We start from the raw sequence: 17,724 nt of genomic DNA, 5'->3' as shown, positions 1-17,724 counted from the left end.
AGGGGAGGGACTTTTTACAAGGGCGTGGAATGGATTCAAACTGGAAGAGAGTAAATTGAAATTGGAAGTTTCCAGAGCAGGTAGAAATACTGATTGACCTGAGAATGGGATTTTATTGAATTTGATCAGGCAGTCTTAACCCTCTAGAGATGGAGTAGTTCAGAATATGGCTGGGTTGGCAGCCATAAAGTCTTCATCCACCAATTCTGATCTCAGTCTGGAAACCAAGCTTTTTCAGAGAAGAAGAAGCTTAGCCTCATTTTGCAACATATCACAGGAAGTGCTGTTTCCTATTTTCAGATATATGTTCGTTCACGAAGAAGAAGAACCCACAGTTAGACCAGCTTGATGGAACAGTGAGTAGCTGATTTTTTTCCTTATCTTTACATCTAAATGTGTGTATATATAAGAGAAATCCACTAAGTGGGGAGTATATGTGACTAAATGGCAGTGGCAATAGAGCTGACATGGAAGCAGAGGTAACATCTTTGGGAACAATTGGGTCTTGTAACTAGCTTACAGCCTGGGATAAGGCTAAATGTGAAAGTAGAGAATTCAACTGGACAACTGATGTAGAAAATGATAATGTTTTTTGTACCAGAAACTTACTGGGTCTTGGTTTTGAAGCAGTTCCAGGTGATTGATAGCTTGAAGTTGCATTCTGCTAAGGATAAAAATTGGTCAGACATTAAATCCTTCAAACTTAACCTAAACTCTCCATATCTAAGTCACCACTTGCTGGGTCAGATGCAGTTGGCAGGTGTTCTCCATCCCTAGCCTATCACATGGTTTCTCTATATTATTCAAGCTTTTTATCTGTTAAAAGTGTTGTTTCATTATCACATTTTAAAGGGATATTTGGAACTGGGTCCTCTGTTTAATGTGATGTCTCTGAGTCACCACATTAGAAAGTCTGTACTCCATATCTCAGCTATATCTCAATGAGATATCGGTTTTATACCCAGTCATGATCTGGCTTGCAATTTTTGTTAATGAGGTTTTACATGAATAAAAATCATCAGTACTACACTGGAATTTTTCTGCTCACACACAAGGAAAGGTGAGCTCCTCTGCTTGGATAAATGAGACTTGCCACTTGTATAGTAGCAAAAAAGCTACAATAGACTAAGGACTCTTTCTCATTTTTTTGCATTCCTGGGATTCCAGGTCATTAGCCTGGAACAGTTGACAGCAACAGAGCAGGGGGCTTGAACCTCTCAGTGTAGAGAGAGCAGACCCTTAGACCAATAACAGGACATCACATGACCCTATGGCATATGCTGGCAGTCTTCACTCCAAACTATTAACCTTCCATTTTGTACTTGAGTTCATCCTTGGAATGGTTGTGACTACAACTATTACTTGTATTACTGTGAATTCGATGTTTTATCAGATACTGAAAAAACCCCAAACCAAACCACAGCAAAAAAACCTTAACAGATATACTAGCCCAGAAGTTAGCCTCCACAAGAGAAGAGCCCACGTATATATATACACTCATGATTTGGAGGAAGATGTCTAATACCTGTCTCAAGGTTCTCTTTCTCAGAATGCTTATTTTCAGTGCTTGTGATATTTTTTTACTGTAAATTTGTTTAGGTAAAAATACATCCTACTTCTTTTGTCTTGGGAGCCATAGGCTGGCTCTACTTAAACTGCAGAAAAGCTCAGAATTTTTGCCAGACCTTCTTTCTGGTTTTGATGGGGAATGTAAACAATCAGATCCTGAGGCCTCACAGAGAATTAAGCCTGTTCTTTTCAGCCTAGAATATATTTTACTTTGAAAGTTTTGCAGGGCTGAAAAAAACCCCATCAGTTAGGAGGCAAGTAATTCTGAATGTTTCTAATGCTCAGCTGTTATAAAAGAGGAAGAGGTTTCCCAGGCAAGGTTTAATTTTGAAAGGGGCTCTTTCCCCAGTCAAATCCTAGAAGGAAACCCTGTGGTCACTACCACATGAAAAGGTGTGTTTGAGGGCAGCTATCAGTTCAAAGTCTTACACAGAGTATTTAGTTCACACTTCCATCTTTTCCTTCATCTTTCCTGGTAACTCAGGAAAAGTTCATATTTCTATGCTTGCTCTCCAAGCAAATGCAGGTGACTGTGTACAGATTTCTCTGAAGTTCTGCTCCTCATAGAAAGTCAAAGGCAAAGATAAAAAAGTAGAGCTGTTAGCAGGAAACTCTGGGTACATCTCTTGCAAAGCCTGCTGTTAGAACATGCGGTATTATTTTTTGTTATTTTAGTTTCAGTATTACTCAGTGCTATGTTGCACTTCTCTCTCGTCATAGAGTGCCCTAGATGCTGCTGACACACACTTTTAAGCTGACTACAAGTCATTAAGCAATTTCTTTCTCTTGATGACAAATGTTGGCATTTGTGAGAGGAGAAGAGTGAGGGCAAGGGCAATAGCGCTGTGTTACCCACTCATACATTTCAATCTTGTCTTAGACTGCAAAAATGTTAAGGGAACTTTGGGGAGGTCATTCAGTTTTCAGATAAGCAGCTCCATTCATGCACAGATGCTCTTGTAACTTGCAGTTATTACAAGTTCTGGTTTCTGAGAGGAAACTTTGTCCAAATCCCTTCTAGAGCACAGCAGACTCATTGGGCTGTGACAGATGTCATCCCTGAATAAGTTGCTGTAGCAACTCAGGAGCTCCTTTGCTTGAATGACCTGGAAATACCTGATAGTCCTACCAGCACCTAGACACTTTCTAGCTTAAAGTGACACGCTGTAAATAGCAGCTAATGCTCAAGAGCTAGTGAGGCTTCTCTCAACGCAGCTGAAACAGAAATCTGGAAAGACATGGTTCAGCACTACGTCTTCATTACACGAATATCTGATGTTGCCATAAGCGCAGCTTTTTTAAAACTTACAGTAATGAAATTATGTTTATTTGTGCTCATAAAGTTACAAGTATTCAGTAAACCAAATTTTCTCCCATTCAAGATGTAACTCGATGTTCTTTGCAAGAACTCTTTTCCAGGATGCTGGTATTTGGCCCATGGCTTGGTCACACCTCTCTGTATCCGGCTTCTTTGGCAACTCAGAACGTAACCAGTCCTGCAAGGGGAAATAACAGTAGCCTCTTATTGGACTGCTCACATATTTAGATACTTTTACATGGTTAAACACAGGATAAATTAGAAAGTTCTCCTCTTATATGTCTACCTTAGGCTTGACATGTCACCCTCTTTTGCAAAAATCATTCAGAATTTCTGTTAGCAACCAAAACTACCCTGTGCATGCAGAAACAGTGAGATTGTGGTCAGGACAGTGGGCACTGATGGCCACATGCAGGGCAGAAAATGAGAAAGCCCCTCAAATGAAAATAATTAAGACTTTCTGAATATTCATATGTCATTTTGGACAGAAAAGAAAGAGGAAAATAAATCAAATAAGTAATTACAAGCTCCCAAATCAGAATTGCTCAGATTATGTTTAAACAGCTCAAGAGCAGAAATAAACCTGGAGATTTCTTTGCTATAACACACCCATTTCTGAAGGTTCTGATGCCTTAAGAGGCCTCCTAGACACAGAGACTAGGCAGGAGTAAGGGAATAAGGTAGGTATTTATTTGAAAGGCCTTCAAAGGTACCCTCTTGGGGCCAGAGGCTACTGCCAAGATGGACGACAGGGCACGAGTTCTTCACACTTTTATAGGTTTGGTTCATTTGCATAGCAGGGTTAATTCTCCAATTAAAGCTTCAGTTTAATGATGTAATTCCCCTCAGCTTTCCCCCCTTAGAAGCTCTTTGGCTTCAGTTTAATGATGTAATTCCCCTCAGCTTTCCCCCCCTTAGAAGCTCTTTGGTTTATAGTTTTTGGGCCTAGGACGGTCTGGGTGTCCTTGGAGAGCAGGCCCAGAGAGGCTTTCTTATGTCTACCTAGCATGAGAGAGCAGAAATTAGCAGGCTACAAGAAACTTCAGAGTTACACACTAAGCAGTACAGAATCTGAAAAATATAAAAGTTAAAACCTAAGGCATCAGTTCACACCTAGATAATTTAAGAGCCAAACCCAGACTTCTTGTTAAGGGCTACAGCTTCTGCAGAAGATGCTTCTTTCTGCACAAAAATAAAAATGAGAAACACAGTTACAGATAAATGAAAAAAAATTAAAATCAAGTGCAACCAGTAATTTCCAATAGAATTTTTTAGCCAGATCAGTTTTCTAGAGTTATTTATGATTAATATTGCCTATGTGCAAAGGAGAAGCATTTTTTCAATACGTATCTCAGAAGATATTTTTAGTATTTTGTGTTTGTTGTGAAGAGGAGGATCTGACTTCTAGAGCATGCAAATACTTAATCATTTTCCATCAGGTCAAAGACAGTAAACAAAACAACCACAGCACATGCTGTCTTTCTAGTCAGGATTAGTGTGACTTCTACAGGGCAAGAGCTCGATTTTGGTGATGGGAACGTGAACTTGGTCTGAGTGGAATGGACTTACTTTTCCTCCCAGCAGCCCTTATGGTGATGTCTTTTAGATTTGTGACCACAGCTGAGACAGATGACCCAAAGGATATTCTGTGCCATGTTACATCACACTCAGGAATAAAACTAGGGGCAGAGGGAGGTTTTTCCAGAGTAGGCATTGCTCAAAGACTGGCTTGCATCTGTCTGCCTGGTAGTACATGGCAAGCATTTGTCCTTGTATTACCTCTTGTGGGTTTTTTCAGTTTCATTCTCTTATTCAGCTGTCTTTTTCTCGACTTGCAAGTTTTTCTTTCTTCAGCATTTCTGATTCTCTCTCTGATCCTGCTGTGGAGAAGTGAGTTGGTGACTAGATGAGGCCTTACCTGCCTCATCTGGCTGGGGTTAACCCCTTACAGGATATAAGACTTGGACAGCAAAGGAGACAAATCTGTAGAGAGTCAGTTAACTTTAGTTTTGTTGCTCTCACAATTATTTTCTGCCAGTTTCACAACTCAAAATGAGTTCCAAACTTGGAAGAAAAAAAAGAAGTTACTTTCTCTTTATACAAACACAAAGATTCTATAAGGCTAAGTACACCAAGGGAGGTTTAGATCAAATATTAGGAAAAGATTCTTCACTGAAAGGGATATCAAGCTCTGGAACAGGCTGCCCAGGGAAGTAGTTGAGTCATCATTCCTGGAGGTATTTAAAGCCATGTAGATGTGATGCTTAGGGACATGGTTTAGTGGTAGACTTGACAGTGTTAAGTTGATGGTTGGACTCAATGATCTTAGAGGTCTTTTCCAATCTAAATGATTCTATGGTTCTACAATACTATGATTATATATATATATTATAACTGTATGTATATGTGTATTTTCTTGTGCATATACACACATAGAAAATTGTTTTACTACTGTGTAACCAACAAAATTTGTTCAAGAAGATTATTTGTATTATACATTTATCCACCAAGATAAAAATCCAGATCAAATCTATGTCCTCTGGATCCTGAATGCTCTGTAATGACATATCAGGAAATCAGCCTTTGCTCAAACTGCTGAATAAGCTGACATGAGCTTAAGACACTTCAAAAATTTCACATGCTGCAGCTCAGAATGTCCCAACACGTAATTAAATTGACTATCTACTAAAAAGCAGAGCAGGGGCCTGTCTCTGAGTCACTCCAGACATGGGCTGAGTTTCTTCAGCTACATTTAGACTTGAAGACCTCAAGTGCAGAGAGAATGAAAAGGTGGTTTTGAGAGCGTGGTCTCTGCAGAAGATGCCTGTGATCCCACAGGGCAGACCACACCATTGAAAAAAGTGCATTCAGGAAAGGAGCACAACCACGAATGTTCAGAGATCACACAGCAAGCTGGGGCACAAGCACTGCCTGAACTCTTCTGCACTGGGAGCACTCTGTCAGCCTTGTCTAAGAACAGGCATGACATTTCCAGGAAGAGGCTAATTTCAAAACCAACACCCTGCCATGGGCAGCCACCAGTCTGCCATGAAGTGTCTGATAAAAGCAGTCATGGTGGCACAGGAAGACAGAGCAGCCCTTTAACCAGACAGCAAGTAGCTCTCTTTGACTGGCTGTCATAGGCATTGGTTGCACTTCCCCACTGAGTGACCAGGGAGCACTTTTTGTCCCTTTGACACCCATCTTCACAAAATTCTCTGCCCAGCTTCTCATGGGACACAGAGGAATTCTACCATGTTCTCTGGGGGTCTGTGAGAAGACAGTTGTCCTGAGCTTTTCAGAGACCAAGTTACACAAAGCTGTGCTTCTGCATCTGGCTCACAGTCCTACCAGGGACTTGGGAAAAGGGGAGGCTCTGGCAGCCAGAGGGGCTGACACACAGATTTTTTCTTGCAGGGGAAGTCCAGTCCCTCCAATAGTCCCCAGTCCAAAACATAAGGGACAGACAGTTTGCACAACCCTTGCACTTCCCATTGTTGCCTTACTGGGAACACTGACTTGAAGAAAGGGTGAAGAACAACATCACATAAAAACTGCAGTACACGCTCTTAGCTATGGCCATATCTGCCTTTTGCCTTTGTGCTCCCTCCAAGACACTCTACCAGTCTAAACTTTGCAGCTCCTGAATAATGGCTGTAAAAACTACTGAAACAAGGAAACAAAACTCCTTATATCCCCAAACAGCAGTGGGATGTCTTTCAGCTGACAGGAAGGTACCACAACAGACACAGGTATTAGAGGCCACTCCAACAGCAACTCTCATCTTTTGCATCATTTGCCAAGGTCTTCGTCTGTCTGTTCTCTCTACAGGACTGTGCAGTGATTTCATTCCAGAGCTATCTGAAACCAGCACACTTCCACTGCCTACGCCTGCCCCAGGCTCTCTAAAGGACACAGTGCTTGCCATTTTAACCCAGTCCAACACTGCCGACTTTCCACTCTGCAACACCCACAACAGCACATCCACCAGGCGGGTATGTTTAGTACTGTCCTGATTCCCACAGGCATTAAGGCTCCCAAGAAGTCACAAGCAATTTGAAGAAGTGCTTGAAGTCAGCTGTTTTTCACCCATGTCACAGTGCCTTTGCATGCACCATTTACACCTGACCAGTGCCTGGTCCTCCGTGGGTAAGGGCTACAGGATGGACCAGCACAATGAGCAGGTGGCCAGGTCCCAAGGAGAAGCAAGACTATGCCCTGCATGCCAGACACTGTGCTTTCCTGAGGCTGCCTTCCTGGCTTTCTACACCCCTCTGGAATGCCACTGATGAGCACAAAAGCCCCAAACTACCTACAACTCATTAAATTCATCTGTCCTCTCCGTCTGGTTAGGCCAGGCAGCTGACAGGCTCTGCTGAGGAGGGAAAACACACAAGAGAATGTACACATGGGAAATGACACACAGCACACTTCCAACATGCACCAGTGTGACTCCATAGCTGTGTGGGTGGGTTTCCCAGGAGCTCTGCAATTTCATTCTCTTTCACACCTTGACATAGTAGTGCTTCTGTGCTCATCAGCAAAATGCATTTCAGAAGGGAACATCAGCATGTTTCATTCTCTTCACTGCAAAGCTTGGAGATTCCTCTAGTTTAATGTCTTCCTTTTCTCCTTCCCAGACCAATACACCATGGGAAATGAAACCACAGACTTCACCGACTGGGCACTGACAACAGAATTTGACTACGGCGATTCGACACCATGCATGGGAATTGAGGAAAAGCACTTTGCAGCAAAATTTTTGCCACCTCTTTATTCTTTAGTGGTGATATTTGGCCTAACAGGCAACATGCTTGTTGTCCTTATCCTGGTAAAATACAAGAGGCTGAAGAGTATGACTGACATCTACCTGCTCAACTTGGCAATTTCTGATCTGCTGTTTGTATTTTCTCTCCCTTTTTGGGCTTATTACGCAGTTCACGACTGGATTTTTGGGGAGGCGTTGTGTCGAATTCTGTCAGGTGTCTACCTCCTTGGCTTCTACAGTGGCATCTTTTTCATAATTCTCTTGACCCTGGACAGGTACCTGGCCATAGTGCACGCGGTGTTTGCTTTGAAAGCCAGGACAGTCACCTACGGCATCCTCGCCAGTGTCGTCACTTGGGCTGTTGCTGTTCTTATTTCTGTTCCTGGGGTAGTGTTTCACAAAACTCAGAAGGAAAGTTCAGGCTACACTTGCAGTGCTCATTATCCAAGTGATTCCACAATAAATTGGAAGTACTCCTTTATTTTAAAGATGAACATCCTGGGACTTATTGTTCCAATGCTCATTATGATTTTCAGTTACACACAAATTCTAAAAACATTATTGAGATCTAAGAATGAGAAAAAACAGAAGGCAGTCAGACTTATTTTTGTGATCATGATTTTTTACTTCATCTTCTGGACACCATTCCATATTTCTTCTTTTTTGCATACATTTCAAAATTCACTTTTCATCCCAAATTGTGAACTCAAAGGTCAACTGGAGAAAGCAATTCAAGTGACAGAAACAATCTCAATGATCCACTGTTGCATCAATCCTGTGATCTATGTATTTGTTGGAGAAAAATTTAGGGCATATCTTCATACCTTTTTCCGAAAGCATGTTGCACCTCACCTTTGCAAAAAATGTCCAAGTCTTTACCGTGAAAAATTGGAAAGAGTCAGTTCCACATTCACACAATCCACTGCAGAGCACGATGTCTCTACTGGACTGTAAAAATACATCAGAACATTAGTTGGTAAATTTTGCATCACTTGCTTTGCCTTAAGAAGTGCCTGACATTATCTGAGATCTTTATGTCGACCACTACTGAAAACTGTATGATCTCCTTATTCTTGCGATTAACTGCTCCCTGGGATTATAGAATTTTCCATTGCTAAACTAAGAGAATCAATGAGTTCTCCAGAAAGCATTAACTGCATAGCTGTGTCACATCAAGATTTAAATAGGACCCAGACAATTATGATTGTGCTTTTTTACAAAAATCTATCCACTGAGATTGGGGGGGGCGGAGGGGGGAGGGGTAATACAACATTGAAAAGTCTAAGGAGTAAGAGGTCATCTCACAAGATCTTACTGTGACCACTTAACCCAAGGATTTACCTGTTTAGCTAATAGTGCAGTCATTTTTACACATAATCCTTTAACAGTTATAACTAAGTTATTTTGATTTTTGCTTTTTAATTTTATGTCTGACATATCACCATTCACATGCTGACATTTTCCAAAGTGTGCTTTTAATCAGCAACATTGTGATTTTTGTGGGTGCAATTTTTCAAGTAACTGCACACACCAAGTTTACTGACTGCATAATAAGACAATGATGCACTCCTAAAAAGCATGAACTTGTTTCTGACAAGTCATATCCCTTCAAGAAAAAAAACCACTAAACCAATAAAGGCACTTCAGCAAAGACCTGCAGGACCAGAATGAAAATTACCTTGGTATTTGCTATGCAAGTTTCTGTATGAGAAAAATATCAGGACCCTCTGAAGGATTTCGGGAGACTGTGACCACAGTACTGAGAGCAGGCCTCCCTAGCTGTGGACAGGTAAATCAACTGCAGAAGAAGAGTTTGCATGGCAACACATGACATAGGTGTGTCAAGTTAGGCTCCTGCATGGGAAAAACACACTCTTCACACACGCAGCAAGTCTGACTTTTGGGATACACTTCTAGGAAGACAGTGGTCTTGGACCTGCAAAAGCAGCCAATTCCAGATAAGGCATACCTTCTTGCCTTCCCAGGAGAAGACTGCCTCTAGCCAACTGGTGCCTCGATGAGAGCTGTGTGCTGATTGAAGACAAAAAACCATTGGCCTACTGGTGTACTATGGCCATACATTCAGTCCACTATTAAGAGTTTCCCTGTAAAAGAAAGAGGAGTTCTAGGGACATGGGGTTAGCAAAAAAGAGGAAGGAGGAACACAGCAGACAATTTCTTACTTCAAACTGTAAGGAGGTGCAGGTGAGCACTTCTTATGCAAGGGAGCTGTCCTTCTGGGTTTTTTTCTCCATTTCCGTGGAAGGGCACTGCTCATGCACACAAGGACTGGCTCATGGATATCTGGAGAGGCAAGTTCAACTAACCTCCAGCAATGTAAGGACACCAGAGGGAATTCCACGCTACTTTACACCAGGCACGTGATGCAGATGCCTCCATTAACAGCAAATCTCTCCAAGGTCCCACAGTGGTCAGTAGAGAATAAGTGCCTGAGCCAGAGGCAAACATGGGATTTAAATAGTCTCAGGGAAGATTAAGTGTCTTTAACTGTGGAAGGAAACTGAAAATGCCAGCCTCTTAATTTAGTCATCAGATCCCTTAATCTAGATGGTGCAAATACTCTTCCTCCTCTTGCCTTAAAATGAACGGGCAATGCTTCTATTAATTTTTAGTTCTTATCCTATCAGCTATTATTACCTGGTCGCTACCTTGTGAAGTTAACAGCCACAGATAGACTAAACAAAAGACCCAAAACTATACTCACAGTAAACTTTCTTGCTTGGAAATAACAGTTTTCATTTCTTTTCTACTCCTTTTTCTGAAACAAGGTAAAAGCACCTTTATAATTTTAGAGCATAAATTAGTTCAGTGCAATACAAATCCTCCTGTAATGGTGATACTTCTACTGCTGTGTTTTATTGTAAATCCTTATCTTGCTGGAATTAAATTTCTTCCTGTTTTCATGTTAATGCAGTGAAATTAATAAACTCGGTGCCTGGAAATCTGTGTATACCCTGTAGCCCATGTTCTCTTCTGTAAGCAAAAGGGCATTGGCTCTGCTCTCAGAGTGGAGATGGGAAAAAGACACAGCCATGGGCACTTGCAATACCACACTTCAAACCAAGCAAACAGAGAACTGTGTGTCCAGTCCAGAAGCTACTGCAGCTGGCACAGCTTTTATCCACCATCAAGCTTGAGAAGAGTGACCTACAATAGCTTTGGAAAAAGTCTGTGGCCACAGATTTTAAATGAGTGAGATTTGGAGAAACAGGGTTGTGTGTGTTATAAATAGGGAAAGAGAGGGAATAAAAGACAATAAAAGATATCACTGTATTAATATTGGGATAAAAACAGGATCCTCCATAGACTTTCTGCAGCAAATTTCAGATCTCCTTGCACCATGCAGAGTGATGCAAGCCAAGCAGTGTGCCTGTTGACCCAAGTTTTATGTGTAAGGAACTTAAGTCCTCAAAGTTCAATATGGAAATGTGCTTCTGCTTCACCATATCATTCTCCCTGCTCCATTGTGCCCATTCCTTTTTTCAGCCTATGATCCACACCTCCTTCTCTTCCCTGCACACTCTTCTCATCTGTCCACCATGGGATAGGCTAAATTCTATTACCACTCTCTTCTTTTTTCTGATTTTAATTTTCTATGTTGTGCTGCAGGAACACAAATAAACTAAACTTAAACATTATCCTATTGTTATGTGCCCAAGCAGGATAATCAAGATAATCCTTGGTTCTTCATTGCAGCTTGGCACTGAGACATGCAGGGCTCTAGATGGTTTTGTGGCAGTTTTTGAGTCTTTATCAGTCTGTTGTGGCTGCACCATGGTATAGCTACAGGCCAGCTAGCCTCAAATCAGGCTAGCAGGATTTCAGGCAGTCTGGTCACAGTGGGATGGAGATACTCTTGGGGAAGGTTTAACAAGATTCACAGTCCCCATGAAAAGAGAACACAAGTCGCCTCAGCAGAGAAGTGGTAGAAATTTTACATACAGGAGACAAATATTCTGTAACTCAAGGTCTGCAGGGGAAAAACATTGAGATGAAGATACAGTGTGTATGTAAGAGTTAGAGACACAGGCAGATGCACCCAAACTGTGTGATGAGCTAGAGGTATGTGAAGAAAATGGCAAGGATTTACCAATATGCCAGGATTGCAATTACAGCAGAAAAAAAACCTAGCAAAAGGAAAACCACTGCAGTGTTTGGGAGGCATCTGAGCTGCTCTGGTGAGAAATTGAGGAGACAAAAGCAAGCATTTCAGAGAGTATACAAGTCTCAACAGAATATCAAACAGATTCAAGACAAGACCTTTTTGAACACCACAAATAAGTTGTTGCTTTACAACAAATGTTGAACAGCTAAGTGAAAATTTTTGCAAGTTCAAAACTTCCGGCATGGAACTCCTGAAGAGATAGTGTGATGCCTGGGCTTTCAGCATGCTTATGAAAAGAATGGTCATATGCCATGGACAAGTATCTGCACACAGCTCCAAAACCAATTACACAGTCTAGTTTATGTGCTGAACAGGACAGAGTCCAACTTTCCTGTTAGGAGATGCTACTGCCACGTGTTCAGAAATATGTAGGGAGGAATGTCCCACACAGCAAAAGAGAACTCTGCCAGCTGTCAGACAGACTTTCTAAGGGGCAAGAGGAAATGTAGCAAAAGTGCATATATGGTACTGCTGAGTGCTGAACAGCACTCACAAGCAACCACCAGATTTATACTCACTGCCATTGGTTTGTCTGTGGTAAGCGTATGACTGACAAACAGAAACAGTGAAAATTTAGGTAACCAGTATATAGGCATGTTGCTGTCACAAGGCTTTCTTGTTTGGTAACCCAACAGTAACCTTATGTGCACATATTTTATATAAATGAAAATGGAGTATAAAGGAAGAGGAGTAGATGGAAATGGATAAATAGAAAAAAGTGGTCACAAAAATGAGAGAATGACTTTATTAGCCCTAACAGACACTAAAAAAATAATAGCCAAACTAACGGGAAGACCAGAGGTAAATAATTTAAGCAGAACCTTAAAAGATTTAGATAAGAGATACTTCCAGTTATGAAGCTCCAAAATAAACATCTCTCCTTCCAGTGAAAATTAGAGAAGGAATAAATACAAAGAACATGAGGACAAATTTACATGGTATCTTGTTGCAGTTAATGAGAAACAAAGAAAGTGCCACGAGAATAACATGATGCTGACCAGGTAAATGGCACAACAGGCAGCTAGTGCTCATTTTGAAATTTAATTTTGCTGCTGTTTACAACTGCTGATGCCTTCTGGCCTTCACTAGGAAGTGTTTAGTGTGGTTACTGTGGCTTCAGAATCATTACTCAATATAGTAATAAAAAAAATTTAGTGAACAGAAGAAAAAAAACCAGACTGGAAAATTCTGGTACATGTAGAATCTCAATAGCAACCAGGCCAGAACAAAGGGGTGCAGGCATTGCTTTGTACCCATATTCTGGTGACACTTGCCTACTAGGAGCTGTACGTCATTCAAAAAATGGAATGGGAGGATATAAAAAAGGTTGTCTAGGTTTGTATAACTGGGAAGATATTTTGTATGTCTGGTGACAGCGAGAGCAATCTCAGTTTGAATGTTTGAAGTCTGGAATGACTGATCTTGGGAAGGTGGGACACCAACACTAAGATGGAGGAGGGCAAAATTTTTAGAAACATAGGCCAATATGCAAAAATGCACAAACCTCCAAGTGAGGTTCAACTCTCCAGAACTGTCTACAGGGTTGTGCCAGTAGGATGTCACCCATGCAACACAAACAACACAACCTATCCTGATACCAGACTTCTTGAATGGAATGGAAACCAAATGGATGGAAGTAAAAGAGCCATCTGGACATAACTTGTAGGGACACTAATACAAGGTATGAACTATTACAGACTCTATCTAACCTTTGGCTCCCGAAACCTTCTGGCTTCTAGGTGCTGGTGTTGTCCCAAACATGGGTTCTTTCACCTGGTGTGCAAGAAGCTGGTTCACACACACAGAGTTGAGATATTTGTTTCTTTTATATCTGTGCAGAGACGGGTGCTAGGTCATGAATCCACAAAGCTGGCACACCTCCAAAATGCCAGGTGCTCATTTTTATATGCTTTGAACAATAAAAATTAGATATTTCCCACATATGTACCAACCTAAAGCTGAAGTCCTTGAGTTTGCATTCTCTGATCTCTGTTTAAGGGTGGAGTGCACACTTCCTTTACCCTGCATGATTTGTGAAGAAGGGGGTTTTGTGGGTAAGAGGCAATCATAGTCTATAAGCAGGTATTTAACTCTGTTAATGACTAAGCAAACTTCTTTGGCTTTATCAACAGTTTCATTTTCTTTGCAGTTAGATTTATAGTGTCATCCTGTTCTTACTTCTCAGGTCAATAGATTTGGGTTCCTGCATGTTTGGTTCTTCCTTCATTTTTCCTAAGTTCTTTTATTTATCCTGTACTATACTTCAGTGAATTTTTAACCCTCTCAAGGTACTTTATTGCATTACTGGTATATACTTCATCATATAACAGACTCTGTTCACCCTTTGTGTGACCTAGTTTTCACTGGGAAAAAATATGGTGTGTGATTTTCCCAGCCTCCCTGATAAAAGGTCCAGGAGTTACATGTACACTGAGGAGCATATCCAATGCACAGATGAGATAGCCCCAAAACACAAATTCTAGACCTAGAATTTATGTACTATAAATGTACCTTAAAAAAAAAAAAAAAGTGTGTGAATTTAAGGCCCATGTAAAAATTAGATTCTGAGAGACGAAATTTTGTGAAATGCATAACTGTGGCCCAAAAGTAAAATCTATCTTACTGTGACAACCCTTTGTCTATAAATCAGGAGAGCATGCATCAGAAACCTGGATAAAAATAGTAGAAGGAAGCAATGTTCTCTTCCTCACTGCATAAGGAAACATAGTTCAGTAAGAGCAGCTTAGAGAAAGCCAAAACAAAAATAATACCATGACAATAGAGATATGTGCTGCAATTTGTAGTGATGTATGTGCCAGATTTACAAGGAAGAAACAGACAGCCTAAGAATAATAGGTGAAAAGGTCCAAAACTTTTGATGTTATTGTCAATAAACAACAACCAAAGAAGTGTTCATCCACTTTAGAAATGCTTGCATCTTCCAGAGTTTGTTTCTGTAACCCATCTTATTTTACACCTATATGTGAAGTGTTTTGGTTTTTTTCACTAGTCTCCATGATAGAAATCTTAGGGTGTGGTACATCATGCTTTTCCCCTGTTCTCCCCAAAAGAATACACCTCACAGATGTTAAGATAGGGTGTGATTGTGATGGTGGCTCAAATGATGAGTCACCAGAGCTTGAGAGCCTGAAAGAGAAGGCTGATAAGAAAAAATAGCCTAAGCAACAAAGTAGTTTTAGCTAGATGTCTTTATTCAACTTCTTCAAGACAAAGACACTTGTTACTGATGAAATAAAATACATGACAATACTAACTTATTTGGACACAGATGTTGTGAATCTAACAAATAACAAGATTCATTTACTTTGTGTTCACTTGTCTTCATTTGACCTCTTCTCCAGATGAAAAGGATTAATTTTAGCTGTAGTGATAGACTTTTAACAAGAGTGTTGTGTTCTATCACACTGTGTATACCTAAGAAAGGCATCCATCATTTTGTTCCAGGACTCTTTTTTCCCCCCAGCCTTTCTTTTTCAGGTGATGAAGGTTGGAATAGCTGGAATGGAAACTGCTAGTTAAATTTTCAAGTTTCTGTACCCATAATTGATGACATTTGTGTATCACAATGGTACATGAGTTTTTGGTATGTGTCCTAGTAGCCATTTCAGTTCTGGTGTAAACCTCATTTAAATAACAGCATCTCCTTGTGGGAGTGCCACGCCACTCAGATACCAGACACTTCAGTGAGATGGGCTGATTACTGTAAAGATGAATCATATAATCAGTCATTGGATAGGAGAGATTGACAAATGCAGCTTGACTTGACAGAGTACATGGCTGCACAATTGCTGAGTACATCAACTTGAGCCCCACAGATGAGGAACAAAGCTCACTTTGATTCCAGGAATACCTGTACGGAGGGAAGGAGCATCCCACCACTAAACATAACTCCTACTCATCTCTGAATGGAAACCATGATAGGTAAAATTCAAAGCTACATCAACCCACTGAATCGTTACTTTTATTATTGAAGAATAGCTTTAATTTCTTGGTAAAATGATGAGGTTCAGCTTAGGTAAAGATTCTTAAAATCCACTGGAGTTCATGACAAGCACCAGTACACTTATTCAAAGAAATGCTTGGCAAGGGATTGCGAAAAACCGAAAAGAATCTGGTTTGCAACCATGGATATGCTGCTTGGATTGTCCATACACACTGGATGGAGGCAGCAGGAAAGAGGAGGTGAGACAGCATTAAGATGGCCAGTCCCAGATTAGCGTGATAAAACTTCAGGCTGGATGGGAGACCAACTCCTGCAGGAAAGATCTTATCCTAACAGCGTTGATGAATAGCACATCACTCAGTGCCCCACAAACATCACAAGGGGATTTAGCTTGCCTACAGCCACAAGCAAGACCAGATCAAATCTGGCCTCCCAGTAGCTCTGCTTATCTGCAGCTGGGGTAGAGCTAATTGTAGATATCCTGCAGGTGCTGATAATAAAGTCACACAACCCAGTACTTGGGCTGCCAAGTGCCACAGCAATTCACACTCTCTCTGGGGAGTGTCTCACCCAGCTGTGAGACGCATCGGGTGAGCAGACCAAGTGAATTCCCCCTATTCAGCTGCTATAACCGTGAGTGGCAGAGGCCCTCTGTTGGTGAGCAATGCTCTTCATCAGTAAATAATATGTCCTACTGTGCTCACTGACCAGACTGAGCTATAGGAACCAAAAGTTATAATCAACAAAATTAAACACATTTATAAAGCCAATGAATCTGTGAGAACTGGGGATTGTTTCTTAAGACCAGCCTACCACAGGTCTTAATTTAAGTAGTAGTGGTAATTGTTGTTGTTATCATAATTGAAATGTAGTGGGCAAGTTCTGCAGGAGCATATTTCAGAATTAAAAAGCTTGATGAAAATCAGGCAAGTCCAGCAACAGGTTTGAGACTGTTTCCCCTGTTTCTATAGTGTGAAATTATGAAAGGGTTTAGAGTCTCCAGTGGGCTAAGTAACATGTAACATACAGTAAACAATGCAGGCTTCATGAAGAAATACTTAAAATATCTGTTAATTTTAGTATGTAGACTGTTTAGTAATTATATATTGAATAAGTAATTTGACATAATACCTTGTTTCAGCATTATAAGAATTCAGTATAAAAGCAGAATCTTTTAGTTAGAAAAGTTACGCAATAATTGCGAATTTGTTTTAGATGTAGTGAAAACAGTATTAGAATCAGCTATTGCCACTGACTGTGTAGGGGGCCTAATATTGTCAGCCCATCAAGCATGGTGGGGTTAACATACCTTTAGAATACCCTACAGGGGCTTTTAATTCTGACCCTGGGACTGCAGACTTTAAAGAGCTCATTGGAACAGCAGATTAGGAAAGGAAGAGAAAAATCCATTTGTCCTATGGAATAAAGATTAGTCCCTCATGCAAAGAAGGGTTGACAAGGAAAACAGAGAGAGCTTTTCACTTTTTACTGTCTCCCCCCAGATCTGAGAGGTAACTCAGAAGTTGTGATTCCCTTGACTTCCATTAAGGAACAGCAGCCTCCAAAGAAAGACACTCCCATCATGCTTTTAGTGTTTGAAAATCTTTTAAGAATACCAAGGAGTGAGTGCAGAAAAGACATCCATTTAGTGCCTTCACTGATAGCATGATGTATTGGTTTGGTACAGCCTAGTTTTAGGTAGCAGGGGACTCACAAAGATGGCTCCTGTGAGGCAGCTGCTGGAAGCTTCCCACCATGTCCGGCAGAGCCAATGGCTGATGGCTCTGAAGACAGACATGCTGCTGGCCAAAACTGGGCCAGTGAGAGAGGTTGGTAACACCTCTGTTATGACATATTTAAGAAGAAAATCAAAACAAAGTCACAAGAGTTTGGGATTCTAGTCAGAGAAGAGGAGGAGG

At 40.9% G+C, this 17,724-nt stretch overlaps 1 protein-coding gene across 1 annotated transcript; it reads left to right on the top strand.

Annotated features, from left to right (window-relative positions):
* The first annotated feature begins 316 nt into the window (after window positions 1–316).
* Window positions 317–10,618, top strand: LOC138105735 (C-C chemokine receptor type 1-like). Its single transcript, XM_069005841.1, has 3 exons — window positions 317–356; window positions 6,719–6,882; window positions 7,528–10,618. Exon 3 carries the CDS (start codon window positions 7,539–7,541, stop codon window positions 8,607–8,609), a length of 1,071 nt encoding a protein of 356 aa, XP_068861942.1. The 5' UTR covers window positions 317–356; window positions 6,719–6,882; window positions 7,528–7,538; the 3' UTR covers window positions 8,610–10,618.
* Window positions 10,619–17,724: the final 7,106 nt, after the last annotated feature.

Source organism: Aphelocoma coerulescens, chromosome 2 (assembly GCF_041296385.1).
Source record: "Aphelocoma coerulescens isolate FSJ_1873_10779 chromosome 2, UR_Acoe_1.0, whole genome shotgun sequence".
In the NCBI taxonomy this organism is placed as follows: Eukaryota; Metazoa; Chordata; class Aves; order Passeriformes; family Corvidae; genus Aphelocoma; species Aphelocoma coerulescens.
This window is presented reverse-complemented; position numbering and strand designations above follow the sequence as displayed.

Bases quoted from the DNA above. Each gene is read 5' to 3' on its own strand.
- LOC138105735 (XM_069005841.1), top strand. From the start codon at position 7,539: ATGGGAAATGAAACCACAGACTTCACCGACTGGGCACTGACAACAGAA.